This window comes from Schistocerca serialis, chromosome 2 (genome assembly GCF_023864345.2).
Source record: "Schistocerca serialis cubense isolate TAMUIC-IGC-003099 chromosome 2, iqSchSeri2.2, whole genome shotgun sequence".
Classification (NCBI taxonomy): domain Eukaryota; kingdom Metazoa; phylum Arthropoda; class Insecta; order Orthoptera; family Acrididae; genus Schistocerca; species Schistocerca serialis.
The window spans coordinates 608,931,618-608,956,884 of record NC_064639.1 but is presented as its reverse complement, the minus strand read 5'-3'; the positions used below and the strand labels follow the sequence as shown (position 1 = coordinate 608,956,884).

At 39.6% G+C, this 25,267-nt stretch overlaps 1 protein-coding gene across 1 annotated transcript in view; it reads left to right on the top strand.

Annotated features, from left to right (window-relative positions):
* LOC126457652 (inactive rhomboid protein 1) overlaps window positions 1-25,267 on the top strand; it is a 284,568-nt gene that overhangs the window by 212,526 nt on the left and 46,775 nt on the right. The window contains exons 10-11 of the mRNA XM_050094140.1: window positions 3,140-3,225; window positions 12,279-12,531. Of these exons, the coding sequence (XP_049950097.1) occupies window positions 3,140-3,225; window positions 12,279-12,531 (339 nt within the window). The remainder of the gene's footprint in view (window positions 1-3,139; window positions 3,226-12,278; window positions 12,532-25,267) is intronic.

Genomic DNA, 25,267 nt, shown 5'->3' with positions numbered 1-25,267 from the left:
ATTTATTGTAAGAGTTTCTGACTCTGAGTTGCATTCCTTTTGACAACTACAGTCTCTTCAGACCTTTCCATGTCTCTTCCATTCTAACAGAGTGAAACATCTTTTTTATATCTATGAATGCAACTACAATGTCTCATGAATTCCCATTTCTTTCCTCCAGCCTGTCTGGCTGTAAATACGACATCTAGAGTTGATCTTCTGGGTCAAAACCTTTGTTGTTCTTCTCTTTATTGTGGTTCTATGTTGTAGGTATATACCTGCAACAAATTGCTTGTTCTTGGCGCCACCTATTATCACTTCAATTAACTGAGCAGCTGGCGTGCTAGTTGATTTACATTTTAAGAGTTCATTTTGATTTTCAGATATTAGGTTGTGCATCTGGAGAAAGTGTATAATTCTGCTGTATCTGATTTTTTCAACTATTTTGGAAAGGACAGGAAGTATTGAGTTTGATTTGTAGTTTTTAATTTGGTGTTTGTCTCCTTTTTTAAAGATCAGTGTTACCGGACCTATTTTTAGTCTGTCTGGGAAAGTCCCTTATTCTATTATATTATTTACTGCTACAGACAGAGGTACAGAGACATTTTGTCTGCACACTTTTAATACATTAATATTGAGACCATCATGCCATGCAGAAATGGAAGATTTTAGAGAGCTAATGATGTTAATTATTTCTTTGCAGTTTGTGTGGGCTAGATGTATCCCATGCTCAGATGGATTGCCTTTAAAATTATACAGCAGGTTATTATGTTTGTCACTGATAGCTTCCCCTGCTGAAGAAAAATATTCATTGAATATATTAGCAATTTCAAGTTGATCTTTTACTACCATCGTATTGTGGTCAATATCAAAGTCCATACAGCATTTCTCTGTGCCTGTTCTAAAACTGTTCATCACTCCCCGGACACCAGTAGTAACACTGTGTGAAGCCTGAAGCTTGTTTGCAATGTAGTTGCTCCTGTTCTGTATTAATAAATCTTTATAGCATTCTTGACACATTTTGAAGGCCTCCTGTAGCTGGAGATTTTGTCTATTATTCAACATTGCCTTGTGGAATAATTTCAATTTTTCTCATGCTTCAATGACATCATTATTTATCCAGATACTTTTGTTTATATTTTTATTTTGATTAACTTTTGTGGCTCTCTCCCTCCCCCCCCCCCCTCTCCCTCCCCCTCCCCCTCTCTCTCCCGATCCAAACAGGCTTCAAAAGGCCCAATGGTACCAACCAGCCACTGTGTCATCCTCAGATATTTGGTATCACTGAATGTGGATATGGAGGAGCATGTGATCAGAACAGTGGTCTCCCAACTGTTGCAAGTTCTTGTGACTGGAGCTGCTGCTTCTCAGTCAAGTAGTTCCTTGAGTGGCCTCATAAGGGGATACTGCATGCCAACAGTGCTTGGCAGACCTGGACGGTTACCCATCCAAGTGTTAGCCAAGCATGAAAGCACGTAACTTTGGTGATCTGACAGAAACCAGTTTTACCACTGCAGCAAGGCCATTTGGATGACATCAAGAATATTTCCTTCTGTCACTATCTAAACTTTACCTATTCTGTCACCTACATTTTCTGCATTACCGTAAGTATTTTGTTTGCCAACTATTTAGCAACTATTATTGCAACATGCTTTCTTCTTTTGTTTGTTCCTGACTACCACATTGTATTTCCTTTTCCCTGCACCTTACTACCGTTCCCTTTCTTATCACACTTTGTCCTATTCCTCTCTCTTATTACTTGGTGATTTACTAAATTCTTGCTTCCTTTTCTAGGGATACAACATAAGTACCAATTTTTATATATTTCTTTGGACAAATCTGTCTTTAATTGGGATCACGTTGACCATAATACCTGGCAGATCTGCTCAAATTTTTTGTCACTTTCAGTATTGGTTTCGATCTGAAGCTCATTTGATAGCTGAAAGCAAAGAGGTTGTCCACTACTGACTTGTTAGCCCTATCATGTCTTCACTAGAGCCTTGTTGGCCATCATTTTTCAGGATTCCCGTATGACCTTCACAGCTACCCTAATGTTCTTGGGGTGCACACAGTGACCATTGTACTCTGCCCCCACAAGCATTCCTCTAGTTCATACTGTTACCAGTCTTTCATGACATGGACAAGGGGTTGGACTTGTTGGTGACAGAACAAAATTACGTAAAAGGTGTAATTGTGACTATAATGAAAAAGAATTGGTGTGCACATGTAGTCAGTCAAATGTATGTTAGATGGATCAGGTAAGGTTCAAAAATACTTAAGTTACAGCTTAATAAATTATTACAAGTGACATCATTCAGGAGCAACATGGACTTTGATGTACTGTCATGTCTAGCATGTCTGGAGGAGGACTTATCCAGGAATGGATGTCAAATGACTATTGAGAGATGATGTTCAGCATTTGTTGATTATCCTTCTTGATGCAAACACAACTCAACTGAGGTTTTTAGTGCAGTAAATAATACATAATTACTTAGATTTCCTAACTGCATAGATTTTCTCCGTTTTTCATTGCATATGTTTTTTTCCAGTCCAGCATCTTTACCGTGCTGTATTATATGTCAGCGAATCTTATTTTTTGCATGTTTAAATTATTATTGTAGTTAGGTAGGCAACAGCATCAGAATTTAGTAGTAGTAGTAGTAGTAGTAGTAGTAGTAGCTTTATTCATCTGTAGATCTCTTTTTACAAGGACATAGGACATGTAGATGGAAAGAAACTTCATTGTACCAACCTATCTCGAAAACAAAGCACTGTAAGAAAAGAATGGCATATAAATACAGTATATTAAACAACCACAAGAAAGAAAAAATGTATGTTTTATTTCAAAGACATAATACTGGTGTTCAGCCATATCTTAATGTGAAAATGAAAGTTCGTAATCAGTCTCTTAATGTGCATAATGTCACTTTAGTATCATTGTATTTTTATCATTTTTCCCTATACCTTAATTTAATAATAATTTGAATTAGTTCATATTTGCTAATGAATCAGATTTGGTTTAGCATACAGAATTTTAATATGGGATTTAAGCAAGATCAAAACAATATAAATGATATTATTACTAGTAGCGTTAGCACACTTCTAAAAGTAATTCCAAAGCTAGGCTTTTGTTAATGTTGACATCCCTGTCTGCCAATAGACCACATCCACATGGAAGAAGTGGTCTGCTGGAGATGCTGGCCCAGGAGGAAGAATTTCTGGATCCGTTTGTGGGTTAGATCCAAAGTAAGTGTTACTTTCTACTATATAATTAAAAAAACTACGATTAATGTTACAATTTTCATTTGACCATATGATTCACCAACTGCTAATATCTAAAAATTTGAAATCAATCTCCAAATAAGAAATATGTAACTCATAACAGTACCAGTAATCACAGAACCAGCTCAAAATGAAATATTAGTTATTACATTCCAAAAATTATACTCATTGGAGACTTGGACAGATCAGTGTGCCTAATGCAATATGGGAAAGGGTTAGAAACAAACAGTAAAGGCAGCAATTATTGTGAAATTTGCAAGATTATATTGGATATTAGGATATAATCATTGTCAAGTAATTGAAAAATTCCATCTGGCTCCAGCTGCCAGAGACTGTGGTCATGTGGGGGTGGGGGGACAGGGGATGGGGGGGGGGGGGCATGCTCATTTTGTCTATTTGCAACAAAGGTCTTGTTGGCTGGAGGCTCACTTTCTGACAATCTTTTTGTTGTGCCTATCTGTGACTCGCCATCTTTGCTATATGGTCAGTAGCAACTATCTTTCTCAAAATATTATTAAAATACACTACAGGTGCTCAAAACAATAAACAGGTTCACAAATGTGCCAGATGCCAAGGTGGTGAGCATAATTTCTTAGAAAGTACACTACATCAGTTATACTCTGACACTGTGTAACATCAACATGTAAATCCCACAGTTTATGATGATGCATCACTTGCAAGATTCTGACACTGATCACTCAACTATCTAAATCCATTAGCACCATTCTGGAAAGAACTAAAGATCCAATATAATCATCAACTAAAATAATACTATTTCCTCCATTTTTTTTGGCCCATCATTTGACTTCCTTCCCTTTTTCTATTTTTCAGAATCCAGCAACATTCTAATTTTTTAAATCTCGAATTATAAATAATTTTACATATTTTTTTACAATATTTTACAATGTCTACAATCTTAATCTCACAATAAACACTTTTTCGTTCAGTAAAACTTCTCCTTGTTGGTCAGTTACTTTTCTAATTGTAAGAATAGTGAAGTGCTTAGTATACACTTATCCCTAATACAGCCTCATGTAGCATAGAAACTCTCTCCTCCTGCCCCCAGTCCTATCCCTGCCTGTACCAATGTACGTCTTCTTTGATGCAAACAAACACTTATCTATGTAATTACCCTTAATTTAACATCGACGCTTCCATTTCTTTTTTTGTTTTTTTTTGTTTTTTCACTTTCAACTTTCGTTTATCACATCAGAGATTTTTAATATTTAGTGTAACTACCCTTCCTGTCAGGCACTTCATTATGTCACATTGAGAATCAGCCTGTTATAACTCAACAAAACCTTGTTTTAAACATATGCAACCTCTTCCACACTGATTTAGATACAGGCACAGATTCAAGAAAGAAGAGGGTGGGAATCATGGGAGTCAACTTACAGGCTCTGTTTCACACAAGGTTTTTTTTAACCCGCGTGCCACTTAACTGTTAATATTCTAGCGATGTAACCACTCACAGGCTGACTGTGTCTGCTGTCAACAGCAAACCCGATGTGGTTCATGAGCCCACAGTAGAACCACCAACCCACAGGAGGCTGAGAAAGAAAAGACATAAGGGGGAAGACCCTAAACTAAAAAAGAAAATAAGAAGAAAAAGACTGTCTTCCCAAATGCAAAAAGAAACTACTAAAAGAAACAACATTCCCATCTTTTTCCACTCATGTAGCCATAGTTATGGAATGGTGTTCACATTCATAGTTCCTAATGAAAACACTGTAATTGTGAATATTCACTTTGATTTTATATCACGTAAATTAAGAAGTTATCAAGACTGTAAGAGTTTGTTGCCATTATAGTTTTTAAGCTGATTGCATGGAACAGGTACTCCTCAACTTCCTGGGCTATACTTTTTTGATTTTCAATTTTTTGGGTGCTATTCTAAGGCAATATACAATTCATACACATTTGTGGCACATTAAAAGTAGGAATCACAGCAAGTTATATTAGGGGAGGGGGGGTCAGAGACAGTAACAAACCGTATAAAATTCCTTCAAGTATTTTGCTCAAAATTCTGATCAAATCAGAGAGCCCAGAGTTTTTGCAATTCTCTCATAATTATCCTCTTTCCCATTTACATGGGTATTACCAAATCTAGCTTCTTTTTGAAGAGATACTTTAAGGCAAAGATGTATATCTTAAGTAAGCTACTATGCTGCATAATATATTTTATTTGTTTCCTTTCCATACATGTGTTGCCATTACTGATATGTAGTTTGTGTTAATAACACAGATGACATTCTCATCCAGCTACTTCTTAGATTCTGCCACCTGTTTTTTATGATATGAGGGAACTGTTCTTTTCTTTCATTCTGCTTAGGATCACTTACGTTCTCTGTACTCCTGATTCACATTCATATCGCAACACTTTTCGTGAACCACTTGCTCATATTAAAGGTGACTGTCACAAATGTTAAAATAACTAAGAGTGGATCCCTTACATACCAGGAACTCCACCTTTACTTACTAGTGCAGTTTTGGCATGATGATTTCTTCACAAATTTCTGTGCTTTTGCTAATCTTACCAGCTGCATTAGATCGATCAGTCTGTTAATAACATTTTTATCCCTTAGTCCACTACCTGTCCTGTATACACAGTCTTGTGCCCTTTCACCCTATTATTAATGCTAAAACAAACTCTTCAAATCTAATTTTAAATGTCAATGAAAATCTGATGACATGTGAATGATACATGTATAAACGTATGAACTATGGTTCATGTACGAATATGAAAATCCCATTCTCCCTCTGTCTACTCCACATATACCTCCATGGAAAGGTTTTCCTATCTCAGATACCTACTTTCAGTCGAGACTTAACACTCATTCAAAATCAAGTTCTTTTACCACAGTTAGTGTAATTTATTTATTTATTTATTTACATGTCAAGTTCCATAGGACTAAACTCAGGAGGTCATGGAATGTGTCAGTACATGAAATTACAACATAAAAGTAATAACAGATAAAAATAAATGTTTATGAACCCAAAAAAGTCAATAAGTTTAAGTAAACGCATTCAACGATATAACAATAATCAGCTTAATTTTTCAAGGAACTCCTCAACAGACTGGAAGGAGTGACCCGTGAGGAAACTCTTCAGTTTTGATTTGAAAGCGCGTGGATTACTGCTAAGATTTTCGAATTCGAATGGTAGCTTATTGAAAATAGGTGCATCAGTATGCTGCACACTTTTCTGCACAAGAGTTAAGGAAGTCCGATCCAAATGCAGGTTTGATTTCTGCCGAGTATTAACTGAGGGAAAGCTGCTTGTTCTTGGGAATAACCTAATACTGTTAACAAGAAATGACATTAAGGAATATATATATATATATATATATATATATATATATATATATATATATATATATATATATATAAAATGGAAGGAAACATGTCTGCTTGTGTCTGTATGTGTGGATGGATATGTGCGTGTGTGCGAGTGTATACCTGTCCTTTTTTCCCCCTAAGGTAAGTCTTTCCGCTCCCGGGATTGGAATGACTCCTTACCCTCTCCCTTAAAACCCACTTCCTTTCGTCTTCCCCTCTCCTTCCCTCTTTCCTGATGAGGCAACAGTTTGTTGCGAAAGCTTAATTTTGTGTGTATGTTTGTGTTTGTTTGTGTGTCTATCGACCTGCCAGCGCTTTTGTTCGGTAAGTCACCTCTATATATATATATATATATATATATATATATATATATATATATATATATATATATAGGGGCCAGTGTCAAAATACCCAGACACATGAACAGGGGTTGACAAGAGGTTCGTGAATTTACACCACATATTGCCTGAACTGTCCATTTCTGAGACAAAAATATCCTTTTATAATGGGAAGAGTTATCCCAAAATATAATACCATATGACATAAGCGAATGAAAATAAGCAAAGTAGACTAATTTTTGTTTCGAATGATGACTCACTTCAGAGATATTCAGATTTCATATATTTTCTAGTTAAAGTCTTTCAGTTTATCAGAAAACGCTTCATGTGGATAAAACATACTTTTTAATTTGCCATGTCAAATTCAGATAAAATCTCAAGCTTGCATTGACAGCCTCTATAAATGTTCTTATAGGTCAAGTATGACTGTTATAAAACTAAAATGCACTTAGTAATGCAAGAGAGTGGGTGCTTGACAGAAAAAGGTTGCAGAGGAATACATGTATATGAAAAAAACAAAAAGGAGACGGAGCTACGTTTTTTCTCTAAGTCAGTGGTTGGCAACCTCTTAGTAGGAAAGAGCCATACTGTGGCAAAATGATATAAAGGGGGCTGCATTTGTTACTAATAATTTTGTGTATGTATGACTACACCTATGGTATTAAAAATTCATAAATACAGATATTTACTTTTACATTTCAATCGTCATCTTTTATTGATAAATGGGGAAAAAAACAGATAACTTAGTTGAGAACTTCAAAATAATAATACATGTGCATCAAATAAACATTTAATATGATTTTTGAGGCTTTATTTGATTGACTATTTGTGGAATGTTTGCTTTCATGTCTGTCAGAAGTTCACAGAATGGCATTCAAGTGCTCATCTGTGATATGATAACATTATTTATTTTTTCATAATTGAGAATTTGAAAAGTTTGATCACATAAATAAGTGCTGCAAAAAATTGTAATTAATTGGCGAGCAAACCTTTTTATTTCTTCAAAATTAGATGACAAACTGCCATAAAATTTAACAACCTCATTGATCTCATATAAAGAGTCATTAGACTGAAGCTCAGTCACATTCATTTGTAAATTACTCAGTACCACAAGAATAATGGTTTGCAAAAATATTCAGTTTACCAGGAACCTTCTAGAAGTTACAATCTCCCATTGAAATGATTCTGTAGCTGCATTAAAATGAATTTCATATTATCGCTTTTGCCAATGAAAGTTTATTCCAACTTTCTTGATAGCTTTTTTACAATTTTGGAGTCCGCCCTCGGTAGCTGAGTGGTCAGCGTGACAGACTGTCAATCCTAAGGGCCCAGGTTCGATTCCTGCCTGGGTCGGAGATTTTCTCTGCTCAGGGACTGGGTGTTGTGTTGTCCTAATCATCATCATTTCATCCCCATCGACGCGCTGGTCGCCGAAGTGGCGTCAAATCGAAAGACCTGCACCAGGCGAACGGTCTACCCGACGGGAGGCCGTAGCCACACGACATTTCATTTTACAATTTTGGAAATAATGTAGCTTTCTCTCTTCATTTTTTTTGTAAAATGCTTGTTTTTCCTTTGAAATGCCTTCACACATGTGTGAGTATCAGGTATTACTTTTTTTTTTCTTGAAGCCCCATATTCGACACATTCATCTCATTAATTGTAAAAAATCCAAGATCTCTTAACTGTTGAAGATCTGTAAGTTCTGAAACACAATTGCCTTTTTCTATCATAATTGTTTTATTTCTTTTCTTAGGTCAAAATATCTTTTCATTACTGCACCTGCATTTAAGTATCTCACTTCAGAATAATATAGGACATCTCACTGACCTCCTTCCATATCTGACAGAAACTGTTGAAGTTGGCAAAGTATCAATCTATTTTTTCAGACAAAGTTTACTGTGGATATTACGATATCCATTACTTCTTTCCATGTGCAAGAACTTGGCAGCATAACACTTCTTGAAGGACAGTAGGGGAGAAAAATAATGAGATATCACAATTGATCTCTGCAAGTTTGGTTTTAATTCTACTCACCAGATTCTTGTTCCAGTCATGTTTGTGCCTCCATCAGTTGCAAACCTTAGCAATTTTAGCCATGGTAATTACATTGTGTGTTTTAAGTGGTGAAATAAATCTTCCCTTGTAGTCACACCTTTGAGACTCCTCGAAAACACTGAAGTTGTGGTTAGTTTCGTCAACAAATATTAGTAGCTGCCCAGTATCTGAAACTTCATCACTTTCTTCGATAGCTAAAGAGAACCATTCAGATAATAGCACCTTTTCCTGAAGTTTGGTCATTGCTGTTATTCAGATTTCAACTTTGATGTGAAATTAAAATAATTCTGAATAATAAGACCTTTATTTATAAAACAGTCTCTGGCTGCAAGGAGAAGGCATGCAGCCTGTGGATAGCCGACAGCTGCTATAAGCCATAACTTAAAACTAACCGTAACAATCATCTGAAGATGGTGTGGTGTACAAAGTAATCTCACAGTGTTATATTGAATACCCTTAACGTCGTTGTAATGGACTGATTGAATGTGTAGGTATAAACACTGGTGAGGGCACATCCCAACGTGTCTTCTGAAATACTTAAATGGGATCACATATTTATGGGAACGGCATCCTACAACCTCCTGTTGACACCATTGGCAGCTCTGTCCCCATTTTGTAGATGATGGTACTTGGCACTACAGACTTTAGATGTAAATGTTATACTGTAACGTAAATGGTATTACTACAGTACTGTGACCAAATTCATTGCATTTAAGTCTACTTACAGGAAAACTTCCTTGGCTGGGTGTGTGGATAAAACAGAACTCAAAGCTTAAAGTGAACCAAATTCAGAACTTAAGACAAGTGATTATGATTCTTCTAGGTTCAGCTGATCTATCCCCTTGTGAAATTCATGAAATCCTACATGTTTTTCTTGGCAGCAATTTTTGCTTGCTGCTGAACTGGTCAGGACATCCAATTACTTCACTTTTAATATCCAGTTATGAGATGATGACTCATCCATGCAGATGAGAGAAGTAATATGTGATGATACTTGTTTTTTGAAGAGGGGAGCGAGTACATTAACTATAGTCTTTCTGTGATCACTTGTAGCCCATTTCTGAATTATACCATTGCTCCAAATTTCTCTTCTGTCTTATGCTGTCTTGGCAAGAATAACAAAGCACATTCATGAGTATATTTGAATACATTATAATCCAGCTGAAATTATACCATTCCATTTATATCAGAGTAAAATAGATGGTTATATTTACATTAAAGTGTATTACATGCAACTTGTTTAACCAGCACCCATAAATTGTTCAAGAAACATTGTTGTATAATAATGCTGCTGTTGGTATGGAAACTGTAGCAGGTACCAGACTAGAAGTAATAGCTTTATTGATCATTGTAATATTTGGTGAAGACACCCTGGTGGTGTGTCCTATGTAAATAGGAAGGCTCCACTGAAAAATTATGTAGATTTAAGAAAAAATTTGTGCAAAATTGATGTATGTAATGTATGTCTTGTATTAGACTGATGGTGTTCAATGCTTTGCCACTCTATGCAAAAGATTATAAAAATTTTCCACTGTAGAAAATATTTATATAATTTTGTGAACAGAGCAGTTTTACCATACTCTTAAACTAAATGTAGATGTATGTTATTATTTAATACACTAGCTTATCAAAATTATTCAGACACATATTGATGGACATTGATGTGGAGTGTGCCCATCCTTCCACTTTTATGATGGCTTCAGTTCCATTGGGAACACTTTCAGTTAGGTGTCTGAATGTCTGTTGAGAAATGGTAGGCCACTCACCTCCAAGAGCTGAAACTAGAGAAGGATGCTGGGGTCTAGAGTGGAGTCGACATTGTAACTCACCCCAAAGGTGTTCCATTGAGTTCAGGTTGGAACTCTGAGCAGGCCAGTCTATTTCAGGAATGTTTTTGTCCACAGACCATTATCTCATTTGTGCTGCTTTATGATATGGTGCACTGTATTTTTTATACTAAAAATCATTTCTCTGAACCTTTTCTGTACTGCACACAGTACATAGTGCTACAAAAATTCTCGTATGCTTCTTCATTTAGCAGTGTTCAAATGCAGTAAGTGGAACATATCATTACTTTGAAAACACACTCCCCTATTGCAAAACAATCTCCTCCATACTTCGCTGTTGCTTCTACACATTATGACAAGTAAGGTCCTCTTTTATTCACCAAATCCAAACTCTCCCACTGGATAGCTGCAGGGTATAGTGTGATTCATCATTCGAAAACACATGCTTCCAGTCAGCCACTGTCCAATGGTTTCACTCTTTATACCACTTGATGTATTGCTTAGAATTTACTACAGAAATGTGTGGCTTACGAGGAGCTTGACCAGTGTATCATATTCTTTTTAACAACCTATGCACAGTCATTGTACTAAATGAACTGTTGATAGCGCTTTGGAACTAACAAATGATTTCATGTGATTTTTCTACATCACCCTCTGCAGCACTCAATGGTTCCTGTCTGTCAGTACGTGAAGTGTGCCATGTCTTGGTTTAGCTGTGGTTCTTCCTTAGCATTTGCACTTCACCATCACATCACCAAAAGTCAACTATGATAGCTTTAGAAGGTCAAAATATCACTAATGGAGTTGATACTGAGGTGGCATGTAGTGATTAGTCCATATTCAAAATCACTGAGGTCTCCTGACCACACATTCTGCTGTTACTGCTTCTCTATTGATAACAAAAACTCTCTGTCTCCTTTTATACTGGCAGGTCTCTCTCTCTCATGAAATCTGGTGGTCAATTTTACACTGTGTAGTGCTTTCAGAATGTTTTCATCGGTGTATTCTAAGCACACATCTTCTGTGTCATAGAAGTAAAAGTGTGACACAAAAATAGCTGTATGAGCATTATAATTCACGTAAGGTTCATAGTGGAAGCCTCAAAATGAGAGCATTTGAATTCACACTGAAAAATATTAACTGAAAATAAAATATTGAAGGTGATCTAACCACTGCTCTGTAAAGAGATCACATAGATTATAGTAAGTTGGGGAATGTGTCAGGTACTTACATCTCTGGTTGTGGAGAGAGATGCAAAGGTGAATGTTAAGGATGGTTTGTAGTTCCAGAAATTTTAAGTGACAACAATGTCAATGCAGCCATTGTTTGCTCATCGTTAGCCTGTTTCTACAGAGAAAAAATATTTAAACTGGTTTTTCCTTTGTCTCTATCATGGGTAGCACATAATGTTGCACATTTGTTTGAGACTAATTAATATTAGACATATAATTTCTGCAGGTGTAATGTTGTTTTATTTAAATTACTTGCATTTCCAGATTTTGTGAAGCTCCAGCATCCATTGCACCATATGAGTGGCCTGATGACATCACCAAGTGGCCCATCTGCCGGAAAACCAATTCCTTTCCACAACGGTTTCGGTACAAAGACAAAATGGCAGAGCATATGGTTTGTGAAGTTATAGGTCACCCATGCTGTATTGGTATTCATGGGACATGCCGAATAACAACAAAGGAATACTGTGATTTTGTTCGTGGTTATTTCCATGAAGAGGCCTCTCTTTGCTCTCAGGTGAAGAAATGCAATAGTTATTTTTCACTCGTGCACTTCAGTATTTTCTGCTAAATTACTATCATTGTTAAAGCTATTTTTTTGATTTGATGCTACATATTTAAAGTCACAAAAATTGTTATTACGTTTGTACACAATATATATTGTATGTGAAAACTCTCCATCACATTTTTGTGTTCTGTTTAGGCACACTTCACTACAGTGTACATTCTGGCCAGTAAAAAAAAAAAAAAAAATAAAAAAAATCTGCAGGTCTGTTGGGAACTGATCACAGCATTGAGCATTCTTATTTGCTTACATTGTGTTTTCATCACCTTTTCTTAGCTTAGTTAATTTTTTATGTCTATATGCCACAGTGGTGAGCAAATGAATTATATACAGGACGCATGTGTTCCACTTGTCAGTAAATGGAAAAATTCAGCATAGATCATGGCTTATATTCTCAGATCTTGCGCAGTCTATACGTAGGTCATACACAGTATGCTCTGGACACAAGTTTTCACTTTATTTGATATAGCCCAATCGTTACATTTTGACACAGGATTCATTCCACTTAAAAAGTCATCCAGATTCTGGACTTTCAATTAGTTACTATGCCAGTGACCATTGTGAGTACCTCATTTTACGTAATACACAACAGGTTTAGGAAACAAGGTGTGGATTGCAAGGATCACTGTCAACCAACTCTGTATGTAATTGCCAATAGGCAGGTCACAGTGCCGGAAATCACTAGCAAGTTTAGTGCTAAACAAAGAAAACATAATGGGAAATTGTGTGATCAAGTAAGATCCCTTCACAATGGAGTGCAGATGCCACTGTCTACATTTGTGAATGCCAATGCGCAGGGTGCCTCACAATGAATACTCAAACTATGAGAATAAAGTCACTGGGCAGATGGTAAATCACAGCACATGTTGCTAAATGTCAGTGACAGGATAGAGGTGAATTAGAAAAGTCATGAAGGAATGGAGTCAGCAAGATACATTTGGATCTGGTAGTATCCACATCTGTGGAATGTTCTTGTGAAATGAAATAGATTGTTATCATAAAATCCATTGTTCATCAAAGGTAGGTATACTGGCAGCATATGAGGGCTCCTTTGGTCCATTTGGAGGCTTGTGTTTACAATTGGACAATGAACTACCCCATCCTTCCTGATTTGTGCTGAAGCAGTGAAACATTCCTTACACCATCACTGGATAGGGTGTTGCTTTGTTGGCTTTGCGCAAAATCTCACTCACACTTGTGGCCATAATTGACACACTCTTAGTGACATGTTGCATATGAGACAAATTATGCAATTATGTCATGTCGTAACCAAAATTTACTCTGAATATGAAGGCAGGGTCATCAGTGAAGTACAACACTGAGCCTTAGAGGCACAATTATTGTGAACACCAGTGTGCAAGTGGAACAGAACTCCTGTGCAAAGACTGCTGATATTTGTACTAACACTGAATATTTCAGAATATGCAAACATAAGAAACATGAGATATTTTGAGAACTTTACAGAACTGATAAATATTAAATAACAAATAGTTGCTGGTGGTTGGGTTTGAACCACCAAACTGCAGTATGCCAGCCAGCAACACCAACTGCTAAGCGACATTCCTTGCAGCACAGTTCACACTAGTATTTCTTTGAAGACTTACGAGGAAGCATTTATTAATTGACCCGGATCATTTTTCTTCACTACTAAACTATTAAAATATGCCTAAATGAGGATTTCCTGTGTTATTTGACCCATGAGACTGGACAGAAATTGTCACTACTCTAAAACCTATGATTAATAACTCATAATTATCCAACTACATCCACAAAGTCAAGAAAAAGTGCACTGCTGAGAGTCAGTACATCACATTTCAGGTTTCCAGGGAAATACAAGTAATTTTTTGCCTTTGATTATATGTTGGTGAAGTCCACCACTTGTATTAAACATCACATCCAGCTAGCTAATGGTTCTATGCTCTGCTACATGTCCTGTTTCTGCAGAGTACACGCAGGCTCACTAAACCATGACACTCACTAAGAAAACTGGAAAAGCACTATTCAGAATTCTATGGTAATGCATAGACACACACTTTTGAATTTTTATTTGGCTTTCCATGTTGAAAAAGTGTCTTGTGGATCACAAAGGATCACAGCAACTCTGTCTTCAGAAATTTTATGTGAAGAAAAGCTCTTACCCTGAAGGCCCATGACCTACCTCCTAAATCCATGAGGCCAACTTCTCAATTTTGTGAGCTCCAGTCAGCTGCACAAAATTGTTTTCATTATTTCAGCCAGGCAGCCTCAGGACCAGAATGGAAGAATGTCCATCACTCACTTTGTGCTCCCACCAATAGCACTCTACAGAGTGCTGCTGCCTATAGGGATTTCTCGCAAATTAATTTACAAAAGTTGATGGGACATAATTGTCCACATTACAGAATCTCTAGTCCTTGAGCTAGCCTAGTAGCTCTGACTGCAATCCAAGTAGATGTTATGCAGGAAGACTGACCCATAATCTGACCTGTGAAACCAGTCATGTGATTTACAAGCTAAGCTGCAGCCATTGTGATGCATTCTAAGTAGGCATGGCAACCAACAAGCTGTCTGTCCACATGAATGGCCACTGACAAACTGTGCCTCAAAAACAAGTGGACCACCCTGTTTCTGAACAAGCTGCCAAACATGATATCCCTCATCTCAATGACTGCTTCGCAGTCTGTGCCATATGAATCCTTCCCACCAACACCAGCTTTTCTGAATTCTGCAGTTGGGAACTTTCCCTGCAATACATCCTACGTTCCCGTAACCCTCCTGGTCTCAACTTTTGTTAGTCACTGTCCTCACCCATCCAGCCCCCTCCCTGTTCCCATTCCAGCACTACACAGCCATCATTTCTCCTCCACATCCAGTCTTTTAATTTCTTTTCATTTCTCTCCTTTCCGCTACTTCCTCCCCTCCCCTCCCCACCTTCTCTCCTGCCATCCATCTAAACTGCAGCACTTCACTGTCCACCACCCCCAACACACTGTCCCTCCCCCTCCCCATCCCAGCCTCCTCCTTACCCCCACCAGTCACCACTCCCATCATGCACTGGTGCTGCTGCTCGCAGTGTGGTTTCAGTTATCTGAGACTACAGACGTGTGTGCAAGTTGCGTGCGTGTGTGTGTGTGTGTGTGTGTGTGTGTGTGTGTGTGTGTGTGTGTGTGTGTGCGTGCGTGCGTGCGTGCGTGCACATGTGTGTATGTATGTCTATTGCTGACAAAGGCCTTAATGGCCAAAAGCTATAATTGTGTGAATCTTTTTGTTGAGCCTACCAGCACCTCCGCTGTGTGGTGAGTGGAAACTTTCCTTCTCTCATATTGTTACATTCCATCCTGGATTTTCCATTGTTTGACCCATAATCTCCATAATAGACAAGGCCTCCAAACATCAGTTGCTGAAAAGCAGCTCAGGCACCTCAGTGCCCCAATGCACATCCAGGAATGATACAGAGAGTGAATAAAAACATGGAAACAGCAAAAATGCAACACATTACAATGCTTAATATGGTGTAGGCAACTCGTTGGCATTCAAAACAGCTTTAATTCATCTCAGAATAGATAAATACAGGTTTCTGTATGGTTCTCAGGGACTCTATTCTATTCTTCCTGCAGCATAGTGTCAAGTTTAGGTAACACTGATGGATGTGGATAGTGATCATGCACCCTTCTCTCCAAAGTAGGCCACAAAGGCTCAGTAATAGTGAGATCTGGTGACTGTGGTGGCCAGGGGAAATGCAAAAATCTATCTTTGTGCTGACAAAACCAATCCTGGATCATGCAAGCTGTGTGAGCACTGCTATCATTTTGGAACACAGCAGTGCGTGACAAACATTGTGCCAAGGGATGAGCCTGACCACAGAATGCAACAGAATAAACATGGCCCCATGGAGTACCATGATATGGCTGCCCAAATCATCACCAAACCCGCACCATGTTTCACTCATGGACATAAAATTGGGTGAAAATAGGAAAGAGCATGAAAAAAGATTCATCTAATTGAATTAGTTTTTCCATTGCTCCGTAGTTCAGATTTTCTGGCTGCAGCACCATGTCAGCTGCAGAAAATTTGTGTCACTGGTGTGGTTTGGCAATTCCAGCTCTCCCAGCAGTTTTGTGCTTATGGAGCTCCCTTTGGTACTGACAAGTTTCACAAGTGTGACATTCAGTTCTACAGTGACTTTTGCGAATGTTGTCCTCTTATTTTTCATCACAATCATCTTCATCTCTGATGATCACTCAACACACACTTTTGTCCATGTTGTAACTTAGCAGATGATGTTTCTCTGGTTTGCCTGTATGCGGTATACATTTTCAATACAGTGGCACCCACCATACAAGCATTAACAATATGTCCATGTTAGAATTCACTTAACTCTGACATAATACACTCACAGTTACACAGAATACTGTTCTGATCATGATTGACATTTACAACATATTGAGGACACTGCATAGGTGCCATTCATGATCAAATACAGGAGCACAACCTGCAAGCTTGGCTGGCATCTGCTTTTATGTAGAACCACACGTTTCTTGTAGTGTTTCCATATTTCCAGTACAGTAACCTTCCTAGTACAGGGTGTTAATGTGATAAATTTTAATGAACTGTAGTTGCTGAATTTTCTGTGCAGTGACAGGATTTGTGTGTGTGTGTGTGTGTGTGTGTGTGTGTGTGTGTGTAAATCTCTCGATTGTAACTGTTGTTTAAGTGATTATTGCAGAAAACCTTTGACTGAAAATATACGAGGACGGACAAGCATATAAAGGGTTACACTCACAACTTTGGTAAAAACAAGTGATTTGTAAACAATCTGCTGATTGCACTTTCCTAGTATTCTACCAATAAACCAAGTCTACCACCTGCTTTATCCATGACAGAAACTATGTGATCATTCTATTTCATATCCCTACAAAGTGCTGCACCCAGGTATTTGTATGAATTGACCAAATCCAACAGTGACTCGTTGATATTATAGCCATATGATTCTGCATTTTTTCATTTTGTGAAGGTGCACAGTTTTATATTTCTGGACATTTAAAGCATGTTGCCAATCTTTGTACCACTTTGAATTCTTATCAAGATAAGACTGGATATTTATGTAACTTCTTTCAGATAGTACCTCTTTATACACTGAAGAGCCAAAGAAACTGCAACACTTGCCTAATATTGTGTAGGGCCCCTGTGAGCATGCAGAAGTGCTGCAACATGACATGGCATGGACTCGACTAATGTCTGAAGTAGTGCTAGAGGGAACTGACAGCATGAATCCTGCAGGGCTGTCCGTAAATCCGTAAGAGTATGAAAGGGTGGAGATCTGTTCTGAACAGAACATTGCAAGGCATCCCAGATATGCTCAACGATGTTCATGACTGGGGAGTTTGGTGGCCAGCAGAAATGTTTAAACTCAGAAGAGTATTCCTGGAGCCACTCGTAGCAATTCTGGACATGTGGGGCATCTCATTGTCCTGCTGGAATTGCCCAAGACTGTCAGAATGCACAATGGACATGAATGGATGCAGGTGATCAGACAGGATGCTTACATATGTGTCACCTGTCAGAGTCGTATCTAGACATATCAGGGGCTCCATATCACTCCAACTACAAATGCTGCAAACCATTACAGAGCCTCCACCAACTTGAACAGTCCCCTGCTGACATGCAGGCGCCATGGATTCATGAGGTTGCCTCCTTACCCATATATGACCATCCGCTTGATACAATTTGAAATGAGACTCGTCCGACCAGGCAACACGTTTCCAGTCATGAACAGCCCATTGTCAGTGTTGGCAGGCCCAGGCAAGGCGTAAAGCTTTGTGTCATGCAGTCATCAAGGGTACATGAGTGGGCCTTCTGCTCTGAAAGCCGATATCGATGATGTTTCACTGAATGGTTCACACACTGACACTTGTTGATGGCCCAGCATTGAAAGCTGCAGCAATTTGCAGAAGGATTGCACTTCTGTCATGTTGAATGATTACCTTCATTTGGCATTGATCCCAATCTTGCAGGATCTTTTTCTGGCCACAGAGATGTCAGAGATTTAATGTTTTACAAGATTCCTGATATTCATGGTACACTCTTGAACATGGTCGTACGGAAAAATCCCCACTTCATCACTACCTCAGAGATGCTGTGTCACATCGCTCATGCGCCAATGCTGAAACTCACGTAAATCTTGATAACCTGCCACTGTAGCAGCAGTAACAGCTGTAACAACTGCGCCAGACACTTATTGCCTTATATAGGCATTGCCGACTGCAGCCCCGTATTCTTCCTGTTTTCATATATGTGTATTTGAATATGTCTAAAAACAAAAATGGTGTGACTTACCGAACGAAAGCGCTGGCAGGTCAATAGACACACAAACAAACACAAACATACACACAAAATTCAAACTTTTGCAACAAACGGTTGCTTCGTCTGGAAAGAGGGAAGGAGAGGGAAAGACGAAAGGAAGTGGGTTTTAAGGGAGAGGGTAAGGAGTCATTCCAATCCCGGGAGCGGAAAGGCTTACCTTAGGGGGAAAAAAGGATGGGTATACACTCGCACACACATACATATCCATCCACACACATACAGACACAAGCAGACATATTTAAAGACCTTTAAATATGTCTGCTTGTGTCTGTATTTGTGTGGATGGATATGTGTGTGTGTGCGAGTGTATACCCGTCCTTTTTTCGCCCTAAGGTAAGTCTTTCCACTCCCGGGATTGGAATGACTCCTTACCGTCTCCCTTAAAACCCACTTCCTTTCGTCTTTCCCTCTCCTTCCCTCTTTCCAGACGAAGCAACCGTTTGTTGCGAAAGCTAAATTTTGTGTGTATGTTTGTGTTTGTTTGTGTGTCTATTGACCTGCCAGCGCTTTCGTTCGGTAAGTCACATCATCTTTGTTTTTAGGTATATTTTTACCACGTGGAATGTTTCCCTCTATTATATTGATATTATTAATTTGAACCCAACAATTATGTTTGTTATTGTCACTGTTGCATTTCGAAATCTTTTCTGTCGTCTTATTTTCTCTTCCTGTTTTTGCCAGTAGTTTCACTTTGTATTCACCTTCTCCTTTTTACCGTAATCTGCTATACAATTTTATCCCGCCTATGTATACTCAATAATACGCAACCCACTTCCAAACCAAAACCAAAAAATTTTTTTTGCCACTTTCAACACTACCGCCGCTATAAAATCCACCATTCCTAGTTCACAAACAGTTCCTTTCACCTTTTAAACAACCATTTCGGCTAGTTATAATAACTTTCGCTTTATTTCCATTTCCGTTTTTCCCACATCACTGATAATTTTTAGCCGCTTCCCCCAGGTTTTAACGTCATTATTTCTTCGTCAGACAATTGTTAGCCTCATTTTCATAATCTGCCACCACAAAACCACTCCTTTTAATATATTACACGCAGTTTTTTTGAAATTTTTCCGAATTTCTCCGTCCTTTAACGTGTTTTGGCGGCAACATAGCCCAGCTGTAACCAACACCTTTTCGCCTTTTTTCACACCAGATCTCCAGTTACTTTCCAGTTCACCTTTATCTCTCCCCATATATTTTTATTTTCATTTTCATTTCAGCCTCATGTTACACTTTCCACCTTCTAATACCATGTCACACTCACAACACCCCCACAACGACTCCATTAAGTTTTATTTACATTCCCTCCGCAAACATGCCTTCGCCCTAGCCAGATTACGCTCCCATATTCTATTTTCTCAGGCTTGTCTGACATTTGGCATTACCCCCAAAGGCCTCACACTTAAAGTTCCCATCTCTGGCTGCAACCCTTCTTTCCATCAGTCCCTATACCAGTTCCAAACTGAACAATCCATTGCCCTCACCCACCTAATCCTTCACCTACACATCAACTCAGCCAATGAACACACCCGTCAACTCCTATCCTTAATAAAAGTCCTTAATCTTTCCTCTCCCACATCCACACCGGCTGTTCAGAGCATCCTCCTACAGGCCAACCGTAAATTAGAACAGCATGCCACCCTCCACCTCAAAAAACTATCCAATCTCCTGGTTTCCCACCTCCGGAAAGGCAACTCACTCACCCTTCACAACCTTTCCAGAAAACCTCAACCTCCTCTCATTGCACACAAACCCAGTCTCTCCCATCTACTCAATCTCCCACTTCCAGCTCCACTCCCTCCAAAACCTCAAAATTCCAATCAACACAATCTGGAACCACAACACCCTAATTCAGTAGTTAACCTTTCCTCCAAACCTCTCTCCCAATCCGAAACCTCTGTCCTATCCAAACGCCTTACCTTCAGCCCCACTCCCAGATTCAACCAAACAGCCCTCATCAAAGATTTACTGTCCTACACTCGTACTCTCTGCTGGAAATATCTCTTTGCCACGAAGAAAAATGATCCTAATCCTACTCCTAATGATCCAACTCCCCAAGACTCCATCCAAATTGAACCCTGCCTGGAACAGTTCCGTCCTCCGTTGCAGCGGGACCCACCTCCTCTTCCTCAAAATCACCCTCTCCAAACCTTCCAGGAATTTCTGGCTTCCAGCCTTGCATCTCAATCCTTCTTAAAAAACCTTAATCCTACTCCCAACATCACCACTGCTGAAGCCCAGGCTATCCGTGATCTGAAGGCTGACCGATCCATCGTCATTCTTCCGGCGGACAAGGGTTCCACGACCGTGGTACTTGGTCGTCGGGAGTATGTGGCTGAGGGACTGCGTCAGCTTTCAGACAACACCACATACAAAGTTTGCCAAGGTAACCCCATTCCCGATGTCCAGGTGGGGCTTCAAGGAATCCTCAGAACCTTAGGCCCCCTGCAAAACCTTTCACCTGACTCCATCAACCTCCTGACCCCACCGACACCCCGCACCCCTACCTTCTACCTTCTTCCTAAAATCCACAAACCCAATCATCCCGGCCGTCCCATTGTAGCTGGTTACCTAGCCCCTACAGAACATATCTCTGCCTACGTAGATCAACACCTTCAACCCATTACATGCAGTCTCCCATCCTTCATCAAGGACACCAACCACTTCCTTGAACGCCTGGAATCCTTACCCAATTTGTTACCCCCGGAAACCATCCTTGTAACCATTGATGCCACTTCCTTATACACAAATATTCCGCACGTCCAGGGCCTCGCTGCGATGGAGCATTTCCTTTCACGCCGATCACCTGCCACCCTACCTAAAACCTCTTTCCTCATCACCTTAGCCAGCTTCATCCTGACCCACAACTTCTTCACTTTTGAAGGCCAGACATACCAACAATTAAAGGGAACAGCCATGGGTACCAGGATGGCCCCCTCGTACGCCAACCTATTCATGGGTCGCTTAGAGGAAGCCTTCTTGGTTACCCAGGCCTGCCAACCCAAAGTTTGGTACAGATTTATTGATGACATCTTCATGATCTGGACTCACAGTGAAGAAGAACTCCAGAATTTCCTCTCCAACCTCAACTCCTTTGGTTCCATCAGATTCACCTGGCCCTACTCCAAATCCCATGCCACTTTCCTTGACGTTGACCTCCACCTGTCCAATGGCCAGCTTCACACGTCCGTCCACATCAAACCCACCAACAAGCAACAGTATTTCCATTATGACAGCTGCCACCCTTTCCACATCAAACGGTCCGTTCCCTACAGCCTAGGTCTTCATGGCAAACGAATCTGCTCCAGTCCGGAATCCCTGAACCATTACACCAACAACCTGACAACAGCTTTCGCATCCCGCAACTACCCTCCCGACCTGGTACAGAAGCAAATAACCAGAGCCACTTCCTCATCCCCTCAAACCCAGAATCCCCCACAGAAGAACCACAAAAGTGCCCCACTTGTGACAGGATACTTTCCGGGACTGGACCAGACTCTGAATGTGGCTCTCCAGCAGGGATACGACTTCCTCAAATCCTGCCCTGAAATGAGATCCATCCTTCATGAAATCCTCCCCACTGCACCAAGAGTGTCTTTCCGCCGTCCACCTAACCTTCGTAACCTGTTGGTTCATCCCTATGAAATCCCCAAACCACCTTCCCTACCCTCTGGCTCCTATCCTTGTAACCGCCCCTGGTGTAAAACCTGTCCCATGCACCCTCCCACCACCACCTACTCCAGTCCTGTAACCCGGAAGTTGTACACGATCAAAGGTAGAGCCACATGTGAAAGCACCCACGTGATTTACCAACTGACCTGCCTACACTGTGGTGCATTCTATGTGGGAATGACCAGCAACAAACTGTCCATTCGCATGAATGGACACAGGCAGACAGTGTTTGTTGGTAATGAGGATCACCCTGTGGCTAAACATGCCTTGGTGCACGGCCAGCACATCTTGGCACAGTGTTACACCGTCTGGGTTATCTGGATACTTCCCACCAACACCAACCTATCAGAACTCCGGAAATGGGAACTTGCTCTTCAGTATATCCTCTCTTCTCGTTACCCACCAGGCCTCAATCTCCGCTAATTTCAAGTTGCCGCCACTCATACCTCACCTGTCATTCAACATCATCTTTGCCTCTGCACTGGTCTTTAAATATGTCTGCTTGTGTCTGTATATGTGTGGATGGATATGTGTGTGTGTGCGAGTGTATACCCGTCCTTTTTTCCCCCTAAGGTAAGTCTTTCCGCTCCCGGGATTGGAATGACTCCTTACCGTCTCCCTTAAAACCCACTTCCTTTCGTCTTTCCCTCTCCTTCCCTCTTTCCAGACGAAGCAACCGTTTGTTGCAAAAGCTAAATTTTGTGTGTATGTTTGTGTTTGTTTGTGTGTCTATCGACCTGCCAGCGCTTTCGTTCGGTAAGTCACATCATCTTTGTTTTTTGATATATTTTTCCCACGTGGAATGTTTTCCTCTATTATATTGTATTTGAATATGCACGCATATACCAGTTTATTTGGCACTTCAGTGTAGATAACTGCATCATCTGCAAAAAGTCTGATGTTATTATTAAAATTGTTTGCAGGGTCTTTTATATACAACATGAATGGCAAACACACATAGCACTCAGAGCCATTTGAATGGCAAACACACTTCCCTGGAGCCCACCTGAAGTTACTTGTACATCTGACAATGACTCTCCATCCAAGCTAACATGCTGCATCCTTCCTACCAAAAAGTCCTCAGTTCAGGCACAAGTTTCACTTGATATTTACAAGCTTCACTTGTTACTCCATATGATCATACTTTTGACAATAATCGTAGTTGTGGTACTGAGTCATATGCTTTTCGGAAATCCAAAAGCACTTCATCTACCTGACTACCTCAATCCAAAGATTTCAGTATGTCAATGGCGAAAACTGCAAGTTGGTTTCACATGATCGATATTTTCGGGTTCCATGCTGTTTGACATTGAGAAGGTCATTCTGTTCAAGATACCTCATTATGTTTCAGCTCAGAATATGTTCTAAGATTCTGCAACAAATGAATGTCAAGGATATTGGGCAGTAGTTTTGTGGATCACTTCTACTCCTCTTCTTGTAGATAGGTGTGATCTGTACTTTTTTGTGAAGAACTGGGCAAGATTTTTTGTCTCAGGGATCTATAATAGATTATAGCTAGAAGAGGATCTAACTCAGCCGCAAATTCAGTATAGGATCTAACAGGGGTTCCATCGGGCCTTGGACTTTGTTCATTCATAACAATTTCAGCTGTTTCTCAACACGGCTGATACTAACACTTCCTTCATTCATGTTTTCAGTGGTACAAGGACTCAATTGAGGCAGTGTTCCTTGGTCTTCCTTTCTAAAGGACATTTAAATACAGAGTTAAGCATTTCTGATATTGCTTTGCTACTCTCAGTTTCAATTCCTGTTTCATTTGCTAGGGCCTGGAAACCAACTTTGGTGCCACTAACAGCCTCTACATATGACCAGAATTTATTTGGGTTTGTGAAATATCATCTAACAGTATTCTACTACGGTAGTCATCGAAGGCATCATGCACTGCTTTCTTGACAGCCAAGTGTGTTTCATTCAGCATTTGTCTGCCAATGGCCATACCCTTTGTTTTATACCTATTATTCAGTAATCTCCGTTTCTTTAGAGGTGACTGTGTATCATGGAGGTTTCCTCCCATTATGAACTGTTCTACTAGGTACATATCTATCCAGTGCATGGTCAACTATTCTTTAAAACTTGAACCATTTTTCCTCTACATGCTCCTGCCCTGAGCTGAAAGTATCGAGTTCTTCATTGATGTATGACACTACTGGTTTTTTTTATCTAATTTACTGAACATCTTTGTGCTTGTATTAATTGTCCCTTGTACTTTGTTAATCACTGTTGTCACAATTGTGTCATTGTCGCTGAGACCGGTTTCAATGTGGACATCCTCAAAGAAGTCAGATCTATTTGTTGTCATAAGACCCAATATACTTCCGTAATGAGTGGGCTTCCGAATTATGATTACAGTATGATTGGGGAACTTACATGCAATTGAGCTGTGGTTTTCTTTAAAGTTTTTGGTTACATAATGAGATAAGTCTGCTGGGATCCAATTACCATTTGATGCCCACCCGTTATTCGATCTCGTCCACACACTCTCACATGCAGCTTCAGTTTCTACCTTGAGTTTCTTGTCTACTGCAACAAATACACCACCTCTGTTTACCTATTCTTTTGACATACACTTAAATTTTTCCCAAAAATCTCACTGCTATCAATTTCAGTTTCCAACCAGCTTTCTGCACCTAGTATTATGTGAGCTTCACTG